This window comes from Hylobates moloch, unplaced genomic scaffold, assembly GCF_009828535.3.
Source record: "Hylobates moloch isolate HMO894 unplaced genomic scaffold, HMol_V3 SCAFFOLD_6, whole genome shotgun sequence".
NCBI lineage: Eukaryota > Metazoa > Chordata > Mammalia > Primates > Hylobatidae > Hylobates > Hylobates moloch.
In genome coordinates, this window is record NW_026652281.1 from 92,035,273 (window position 1) to 92,046,122 (window position 10,850).

The 10,850-nt window shown below is 40.8% G+C and overlaps 1 protein-coding gene across 2 annotated transcripts in view; it reads right to left on the minus strand.

Moving 5' to 3' along the window:
* Nucleotides 1-231: 231 nt before the first annotated feature.
* Nucleotides 232-10,850, minus strand: part of BBS2 (Bardet-Biedl syndrome 2) — a 46,124-nt gene continuing 35,505 nt past the window's right edge. For both annotated transcript variants that reach the window (XM_032157382.2, XM_058441005.1), the window contains exons 16-17: nucleotides 1,470-1,618; nucleotides 232-737 (exon numbers count right to left, since the gene is read on the minus strand). In XM_032157382.2, the coding sequence (XP_032013273.1) occupies nucleotides 631-737; nucleotides 1,470-1,618 (256 nt within the window). In that variant the 3' untranslated portion in view covers nucleotides 232-630. The remainder of the gene's footprint in view (nucleotides 738-1,469; nucleotides 1,619-10,850) is intronic.

The following is a 10,850-nucleotide window of genomic DNA, read 5'->3' on the forward strand; positions in this document are numbered from 1 at the left end:
TCAGCCTCCCAAGTAGCTTGGACTACAGGTGAGTGCCACCATGCCCAGCTAATTTTTTGTATTTTTAGTAGAGATGGGGTTTCACCATGTTAGCCAGGATGGTCTCGATCTCCTGACCTTATAATCCGCCCGCCCTGGCCTCCCAAAGTGCTGGATTACAGGCATGAGCCCTGCGCCCAGCCCACATTTTTGTTTTTCTCTACAAAATACAAATGGGCAATTCTGATTTGGTGGTGATTTTATAATCAATCAACACAAAGTTTAACATCTTTACATTTTAATGAAAAAGTAGATAATCTATTTGAAAAGTACAAATTCAATTGCAATTTCAAGAAAAAAATATTTATATACCATAAATAAGCAAAAATTGGACTCTGAAGCCCTAATACTTCAAAAGCATTCATCCTATTCCATACAAACCTAGTATTATTCAGCAACAGTACTACTGATTTAAAAATAGAAAGCAAATCTATCTTCACATGTAGTTCTTTGTCTTTAATTTGTACAACTAACCAAGGTTATTTTCATTCTTAGCACCCAGGGTTCACCAGGGTGTGATCCAAAGCAAACCAGCATAGGTTTTTAACAGAAAATCTTTGCCAGGAACTTCATGACCTGTATTTCCCTCTCCTATGAAGAAGCTGTCCCCACTCGCATGATTTTGAATAGTGTGTTGATGTTATTGCTTCGAATTGCATCCCGACAAGCAGCGATCACCTGGTTCTTTGGTTTTCCAACTGCATGAGAAGAAACATCAGGAACCAAAAGATTGTTAGACATGAAATTATGAAATTAGAGGTCAGTTTTAAAACAACATAAAACCAGGAGGGAAAAGAGTTATATGTGAAATATAACTAATTTATCTTACCATTCCCTAAAAAAAAAACTTGGTGAGAGAATTATTGAAAAAACTGACTTAGAGACTGTCTCAAACCTAGAAACCAACAGTCGGTTTTACAGAAAAGGATCAAAGCTCCTACTCACCTAGCAAAGATTATTTCTAAAGAAGTCAAAGCATCGACCCAAAACAGCAGAATTCAGGTATAAATCTCTGGCTATATTTCTGCTTCCTTGGGTTTATCCTATTGTTCTTTTTCTAAATTTTTAAGTTAGACACTTAGCATTAATTTTCAGTCTCTTTTTTGCTAATTGGGCCTTGATGGTTTTTTATATATATATAATGTTTATATATTTCCTTTGGGTTATATATAGTAGTAGGTTTTTCTTTAGAGGATGCAGGAAGATCTAAGAAAGGGAGCTGAAGGTTTTCTTTCCGTTTGAAGTCCAGAGACTAAAGCCAAACACCAGGCTGACTGACTGAAACACAAGTGACTGGTGCTAGCCCTGGAGTGTGAAAGGTATGCTACTTTCAGCCCCAGTATGAATTATTGGATGCTACCACCATCATTTCAATGAGTTCCACCAAAAACATTATAGATGAAAGTGCAGTGTTACGAAAAGAGACTTACCCCGCAGACGACCTGCTCTTTGAATTGCTTGATTTACTGCTTTGAGGTTTCCCAACAGCTCTGTGTGATTGTTGCAGCGAATTTTATATCCATTTAGCAAGTCTCTATTAAGGTCATAGAGTTCCATATAACGACTCTTCATTGTTTCCCTGTGCAAATCAGTAGAAATTTGACATCATTTCATGTTGATATGGCAAGCTTAAGAAAAACTTGCAAACTTCTTAGACATACAAAGAAAAGAAGACACCATTTTTAAGCTATATTTTCATTAAAATGGAGTAACTGCTAGTTTGCTTTGAAAATATGGGTAAGTTCCATAAAAATACTCTTTTCCTTCCAAATAAACAAAAGATAAGTGGCCTTCCTTGGTTACTGGTCAATGGTTGGTTTTGATTTAGGTGGTTAAGAATTCTCAAGCCCACTGTGCTGGGTGTAGGGACAAGTGAGCAAGGTGACAGCCCACCTTCTAAGTTTCAGATGAATATTCATTAGACTAAAGTGGCCTGGTTGACAACTCAGCCTTGTATTTTATCAAAGTTTTAAAACAAAGTCATAAAATTAAAATAGAAATGAGATCTATCCTACACAACAATGAAAATGACTAAAGAAAAATATAGCTGAAGATACCAAATGCTAGCAAAGATGTGGGACAACTGGAACTCTCATGCACTGTGGACAGAAATACAAAAAGCTGCAACTACTTTGACAGGTGATTTGGCAGTTTCTTATAAAGTTAGACACACAATGTACAACCCAGCAATCCCGTTGTAAGGTATTTACCCAAGAGAAATGAAAACATATGTCTACAAAAAACTTGTATGCAAGTATTTATAGCAGCTTTATTCTACTCACCAAAGTCCAGAAACAACCCAATTATCCTCAATTGGTGAATGGATAAATATCACATATCCACACAATGGAATACTATTCAGCAATAAAAAAGGAACTACAGATACATGCAGCAACATGGATGAATCTCTAAGACATTATGTAAGTGAAGGAAACCAGACTCAAAAGGATATATAGATATAGATGTGGATATAGATATAGTATGATTCCATTTATATGGTATTTTGAAAAGGGTAAAACTATAGGAAAAGAAATAAGATGAGTGGTTTCCAGGAACTGAAGGTTAGAAGAGGTATTGATACAAACAGTCACAAGAGTGATAGAAACTTTTTTTTTTTTTGAGACGGAGTTTTGCTCTTATTGCCCAGGCTGGAGTGCAATGGCACGATCTCGGATCACTGCAACCTCCACCTCCCAGGTTCAAGGGATTCTCCTGCCTCAGCCTCCTGAATAGGTGGGATTACAGGTACCCGCCACCACACCTGGCTAATTTTTTGTATTTTTAGTAGAGATGGGGTTTCACCATGTTGGCCAGGCTGGTCTCAAACTCCTGGCTTCAAGTGATCCACCCACCTTGGCCTCCCAAAATGCTGGGATTACAAGCATGAGCCACCTGGCCAGTGATAGAAATATCCTATATCTCGAATGCAGTAGCAGCAACATGATTACACAAGTTTCTCAAAATTGATTAAAACTGTAAACCTTAAAAGCATAAATTTTCTGCATGTATGAGTTATATATCAATTAATTTGATTTAAAAAATAAAAACAAATATTGACATTTTGCAGTCAAATGCCTAAAGCCAGCAACCATTTTTGACTTAAGAGAGAGATAGAGAGACAGAGAAACTAGGGACCCTACAGATAGTTGGCCAAAAAGAGCAAATATCTATCTCAATTTACAGATGATACAAGAATACATCTGGAAAAAACTGTAAGATAAGTAGTAAAGGGCACATTATAAAATCAACAGATAAAAATCAGTGTTCATATATACAAACACAAACCATAATTATAGAATAAGATATAATGTAAACGATATTTACAATTATAAAATATTTTGTAATTGTCTAAAAATACAGAAAATACCTAAGCATAAACTTAACACTGGTAACATCCAGTATCTACAAGAGGAAACCATTAAAGCACTCCAGAAAGACACAAGACATGGCTTGAGCAAATATAAAGACAGAGCATGTTCTTAGCAAGACCGAACATCACTGCGGAGGCGTCAGTTCTCCCTAAGTTAATACACTTAACATCATCTCAATTAAAATACCTAGTTTTGTTACAGGGCTACAAAAATTGCTGATGAAATTCATTGGAAAGAACAAACAAGCACAAGTAGCTAGGAAAAACCATGAAAAAGAAAAGCAACAGGGGTTGGGGACGGGGCACCTACCCACACCAGATATTGAAACATACAAAACATCCATACATGAAAGAATGGCACCATCAATGGTAGTTGCCAGGGCTAAAGGGAAGGGGAGAATGGGTAGTTACTGTTTAATGGGTACAGAGTTTCAGGTTTAAGAGATAAAGAATTATGGAGATGCTGGTGGTGGTGATGGTTGCACACATTATGAATGTATTTAATGCCACTGAACTGTACACTAAAAGTAGCGTACAGAAGTTAAGATGGTAAATTTCACATTATGTGTAGTTTACCATGAGTGGGAAAAAAAAACAAACAGTTTCTCCTCTGCTCCCACACCACAACAATCAACACAGAAGACTTCTGTCCTCAACTGTGTGGAGGTTTTTCCCACACACCAAGAAGACAATCAGTTCTATAGCAGTCACCAGCAGGGTGTCCTCCAATTTCGTTCCGACACTATTCCCCTGGAGACACTGTCAGATCCCACAGATTGAGGGCTCAGTCCCACAAGACTGCCCGACTTCACAAGTTCAGGCTGCCAGAATTTATGACTGATCTGCTTCAAGTTAGGGTTCCCATGACCCCTCTCTGGGTTTGATTAATTTGCTAGAGCAGTTCACAGAACCCAGGGAAACTTAATGGCATTTACTAGTTTATTATAAAGGATATTACAAAAGATACAGATGAAGAGATGCATAGAACGAAGTATTAGGAAAGGCGCTTGGAGCTTCTATGCCCTCCCTAGGTGCATCAACCTTCAGGAACCTCCATGTGTTCAGATGTCTAGAAAATCTCTGAATGCTGTCCCTTTGGGTTTTGATGGAATCTTCACTATTTGGGCATGACTGATTAAACCACTGGCCACAGGTGATCAACTTAACTCTCAGCCCCTCTCCACTCCCTGGAGGTTGGGAGAGGGGTGGGCAGAAAGTCCCAATCCTCTAATCCTGCCTTGGTTGTTCCAGTGACTAATCCCTATCCTAAAGCTACCTAGGAGCTGCCAGCCATAAGCCAATCAATAGCATACAAAAAGACATCACTTTGGAGATCCTAAGATTTTAGGAGTTATTATGTCAGGAAACAGGGTTGAAGATCAAATATATATTTTACAATATCACATATCACAATGAAATTTCTATTTTCTTTTTTAGAGATGGGGTCTTGCTATGTTGCCCAGGCTGGTCTTGAGTTCCTGGCCTCAAGCCACCCTCATGCCTCAACTTCCCAAAGCACTGGGATTATAGACGTAAGCTACTGCACCCAGCCAAAAATAAAAAAAGTAAAAATGAAAAAAAGAATGGCTGAGGCAAGAGGATGGCTTAACCCCAGGAGTTTGAGACCAGCCTGGGCAATATAGTGAGACCCTGTCTCTACCAAAAATAAAAAAAAAATTAGCCGGGTGTGGTGGCACGTGCCTGTAGTCCCACCTACTCAGGAGGCTGAGGTAGGAGGATCCCTTGTACCTGGGAGGCCGAGGTTGCAGTGAGCTATGATCACACCACTGTGCTCTAGCCTGGGCAACAGAGTGAGATTCTGTCTCATAATGATTTTTTTTAGGGAGGATTCCCTCTTTTTCTATTGACTGGAATAATTTCAGGAGGAATGGTAACAGTACCTCCTTGTAGCTCAGGTAGAATTCGGCTGTGAATCCATCTGGTCCTGGACTCTTTTTGGTTGGTAAGCTATTGATTATTGTCACAGTTTCAGAGCCTGTTATTGGTCTATTCAGAGATTCAACTTCTTCCTGGTTTAGTCTTGGGAGGGTGTATGTGTCGAGGAATTTATCCATTTCTTCTAGATTTTCTAGTTTATTTGCGTAGAGGTGTTTGTAGTATTCTCTGATGATAGTTTGTATTTCTGTGGGATCAGTGCTGATATCCCCTTTATCATTTTTTATTGCATCTATTTGATTCTTCTCTCTTTTCTTCTTTATTAGTCTTGCTAGCGGTCTATCAATTTTGTTGATCTTTTGAAAAAACCAGCTCCTGGATTTATTGATTTTTTTTAAGGGTTTTTTGTGTCTCTATTTCCTTCAGTTCTGCTCTGATTTTAGTTATTTCTTGCCTTCTGCTAGCTTTTGAATGTGTTTGCTCTTGCTTTTCTAGTTCTTTCCTGAGGCCAGCATCATCCTGATACCAAAGCCGGGCAGAGACACAACCAAAAAAGAGAATTTTAGACCAATATCCTTGACGAACATAGATGCAAAAATCCTCAATAAAATACTGGCAAACCGAATCCAGCAGCACATCAAAAAGCTTATCCACCATGATCAAGTGGGCTTCATCCCTGGGATGCAAGGCTGGTTCAACACACGCAAATCAATAAATGTAATCCAGCATATAAACAGAACCAAAGACAAAAACCACATGATCTCAATAGATGCAGAAAAGGCCTTTGACAAAATTCAACAACGCTTCATGCTAAAAACTCTCAATAAATTAGGTATTGATGGGACGTATCTCAAAATAATAAGAGCTATCTATGACAAACCCACAGCCAATATCATACTGAATGGGCAAAAACTGGAAGCATTCCCTTTGAAAACTGGCACAAGACAGGGATGCCCTCTCTCACCACTCCTATTCAACATAGTGTTGAAGTTCTGGCCAGGGCAATTAGGCAGGAGAAGGAAATAAAGGGTATTCAATTAGGAAAAGAGGAAGTCAAATTGTCCCTGTTTGCAGATGACATGACTGTACATCTAGAAAACCCCATTGTCTCAGCCCAAAATCTCCTTAAGCTGATAAGCAACTTCAGCAAAGTCTCAGGATACAAAATCAATGTACAAAAATCACAAGCATTCTTATACACCAATAACAGACAAACAGAGAGCCAAATCATGAGTGAACTCCCATTCACAATTGCTTCAAAGAGAATAAAATACCTAGGAATCCAACTTACAAGGGACGTAAAGGACCTCTTCATGGAGAACTACAAACCACTGCTCAATGAAATAAAAGAGGATACAAACAAATGGAAGAACATTCCATGCTCATGGGTTGGAAGAATCAATATCGTGAAAATGGCCATACTGCCCAAGATAATTTATAGATTCGATGCCATCCCCATCAAGCTACCAATGACTTTCTTCACAGAATTGGAAAAAACTACTTTAAACTTCATATGGCACCAAAAAAGAGCCCGCATTGCCAAGACAATCCTAAGCCAAAAGAACAAAGCTGGAAGCATCATGCTACCTGACTTCAAACTATACTACAAGGCTACAATAACCAAAACAGCATGGTACTGGTACCAAAACAGAGATACAGATCAATGGAACAGAACACAGCCCTCAGAAATAATGCCGCATATCTACAACTATCTGATCTTTGACAAACCTGACAAAAACAAGCAATGGGGAAAACGATTCCCTATTTAATAAATGGTGCTGGAAAAACTGGCTAGCTATATGTAGAAAGCTGAAACTGGATCCCTTTCTTACACCTTATACAAAAATTAATTCAAGATGGATTAAAGACTTACATGTTAGACCTAAATCCATAAAAACCCTAGAAGAAAACCTAGCATTACCATTCAGGACATAGGCATGGGCAAGGACTTCATGTCTAAAACACCAAAAGCAATGGCAACAAAAGCCAAAATTGACAAATGGGATCTAATTCAACTAAAGAGCTTCTGCACAGCAAAACAAACTACCATCAGAGTGAACAGGCAACCTACAGAATGGGAGAAAATTTTCGCAACCTACTCATCTGACAAAGGGCTAATATCCAGAATCTACAATGAACTCAAACAAATTTACAAGAAAAAAACAAACAACCCCATCAAAAAGTGGGCAGAGGACATGAACAGACACTTCTCAAAAGAAGACATTTATGCAGCCAAAAAACACATGAAAAAATGCTCATCATCACTGGCCATCAGAGAAATGCAAATCAAAACCACAATGAGATACCATCTCATACCAGTTAGAATGGCCATCATTAAAAAGTCAGGAAACAGCAGGTGCTGGAGAGGATGTGGAGAAATAGGAACACTTTTACACTGTTGGTGGAACTGTAAACTAGTTCAACCATTGTGGAAGTCAGTGTGGCGATTCCTCAGGGATCTAGAACTAGAAATACCATTTGACCCAGCCATCCCATTACTGGGTATATACCCAAAGGACTATAAATCATGCTGCTATAAAGACACATGCACACGTATGTTTATTGCGGCACTATTCACAATAGCAAAGAGTTGGAACCAACCCAAATGTCCAACAATGATAGACTGGATTAAGAAAATGTGGCACATATACACCATGGAATACTACGCAGCCATAAAAAATGATGATTTCACGTCCTTTGTAGGGACATGGATGAAAGTGGAAATCATCATTCTCAGTAAACTATCACAAGGACAAAAAACCAAACACCGCATGTTCTCACTCATAGGTGGGAATTGAACAATGAGAACACATGGACACAGGAAGGGGAACATCACACTCCTGGGACTGTTGTGGGGTGGGGGGAGGGGGAGGGATAGCATTAGGAGTTATACCTAATGCTAAATGACGAGTCAATGGGTGCAGCACACCAACATGGCACATGTATACATATGTAACAAACCTGCGCATTGTGCACATGTACCCTAAAACTTAGAGTATAATAATAAAATAAAATAAAATAATGCAAAATAAATAAATAAATGATTTTTTTTTAAAAAAGAATGATATTGTCAAATGAAGTGACAAGTCAGACCAATGGAATAGTACAGAAAATACAGAAATAGATTCAACTGTGTACAGAAATATGATATATGATAAGGGCAGTATCTGAAATCATTGTGAGCATGATGAACTTTAAAAGAAGTAGTATCAGGCTGGGCACAGTGGCTCACACCTGTAATCCCAGCACTTTGGGAGGCCGAAGTGGGTGGATCACCTGAGGTCAGGAGTTTGAGACCAGCCCGGCCAACATGGTGAAACTCCATCTCTACTAAAAATACAAAAAAATTTAGCTGGGCATGGTGGCACATGCCTGTAATCCCAGCTACTCGGGAGGCTGAGGCTGGAGAATGGCTCGAACCAGGAAGGCAGAGGTAGCAGTGAGCCAAGATAGCACCATTGCACTCCAGCTTGGGCAACAAGAGCGAAACTCCATCTCAAAGAAAAAAAAAAGTAGTAGTATTAAAATAATGCAATGTGGCCAGGTGCAGTGGCTCATGCCTGAAATCCCAGCACATTGACAGGCCAAGGCAGGCAGATCGCTTGAGCCCAGGAGTTCAAGACCAGTCTGGGCAACATAGCGAGACCCTGGCTCTACACAAAAATTAGCTGGCTATGGTGGCACACACCTGTAGTCCCAGCTACTCCAGTGGCTGAGGTGAGAGGATAACTTGAGCCTAGGAGATCAAGGTTGCTGTGAGCTGTGAGCTCTCTGCACTCCAGCCTGGGTGACACAGTGAGACCCTATCTCTCACACACACACACACACACACACACACACACACAAATAATAATAATAATATAATAATAATGTGATAGTCATATGGAAAATAATAAAACTGAGTTTATTATATATACGAACACCAGGATAAACTCCAACTGGAACAGAGACTTAATGTAAAAAAGGAAAATGTACAAGTACTAAAGGAAAACAGGTGAATTACTCTATACTCTGTTGTTAAAGAAACCTTTCTAACAGTAATTCAAAATGTAAAAGTATTAAGAAAATGTGGGTGGGCACAGTGGCTCACACCTGTAATCCCAGCACTTTGGGAGGCCAAGGCGGGCAGATCACCTGAGGTCAGGAGTTTGAGACCAGCCTGGCCAACATGGTGAAACCTCGTCTCTACTAAAAATACAAAAATTAGCCAGGTGTGGTAGCGCTACTTGGGAGGGTGAGGCAGGAGAATCACTTGAATCTGGGAGGCAGAGGTTGCAGTGAGCCAAGATCACGCCACTGCACTCCAGGCTGGGCAACAGAGTGAGACTCTATCTCAAAAATAAATAAATAAAGTACTAAGAAAATGAGTGATCAAGTTGACTACATACAAAATTTTAAAAGCTCTTACAAGGCAAAACCAACATTAAAGCAAAATTTTTTTTTTTTTTTGAGACGGAGTCTCACTCTGTTGCCCAGGCTGGAGTGCAGTGGTGCGATCTCAGCTCACTGCAACCTCCGCCTCCTGGGTTCACACCATTCTCCCGCCTCAGCCTCCCGAGTAGCTGGGACTACAGGCGCCCGCCACCACGCCCGGCTGATTTTTTTCTATTTTTAGTAGAGATGGGGTTTCACCGCGTTAGTCAGGATGGTCTTGGTCTCCTGGCCTCATGATCCACCTGCCTCAGCCTCCCAAAGTGCTGGGATTACAGGCGTGAGCCACTGCGCCTGGCCCATTAAAGCAAAAATTTTTTTTTTAATTAATTTTTTTTTTTTTTGCACACAAAACAATAAACATTTTCTAAAAGTACATACAAACAAAAAGATGCGTATCAAACATATTAGGAAGGTTGCACATGGGAAGACGGGGAATAGAAATGGGGAGTGGGAATTAAAGAAAATGAATGAGAGAGGGACTTTGTATGGATCAGTGATAATAACTCAATCCTCAATTTGACAAAGAAGATGGAGAAGGAAGAGGAAGAAAAAGAAAGTGGGATAAAGGATCAGAAAGGGAGGAAAATAGAAAAAATTAGAGTATGACTCCAGGGTAGACCTGTTTTGTTGTCACTGGGTTGGTTGGTTGGTTTGTCTGTTGTATTTTTCATATGTTTCGCCATGTTGGCCAGGCTGGTCTCGAACTCCTAGCCTGAAGTGATCAAACCGCCTCGGCCTCCCAGAGCGCCGGGACTACAGGCGTGAGCCACCACGTCCAGCCCCCACATTGCTTCTGGCCTCCGTGGTAGACCTCCCAGATGGGATGGTCGGGCAGAGGCGCTCTCCACATCCCAGACGGGGCAGCCGGGCAGAGGCGCTCCCCACTTCCCAGACGGGGCAGCCGGGCAGAGGCGCTCCCCACTTCCCAGACGGGGCAGCCGGGCAGAGGCGCTCCTCACTTCTTCCCAGACGGGGTGGCTGGGCAGAGGCGCTCCTCACTTCCCAGACGGGGCGGCCGGGCAGAGGCACTCCTCACTTCTTCCCAGACAGGGCGGCCGGGCAGAGGCGCTCCTCACTTCTTCCCAGACGGGGCGGCCGGGCAGAGGCGCTC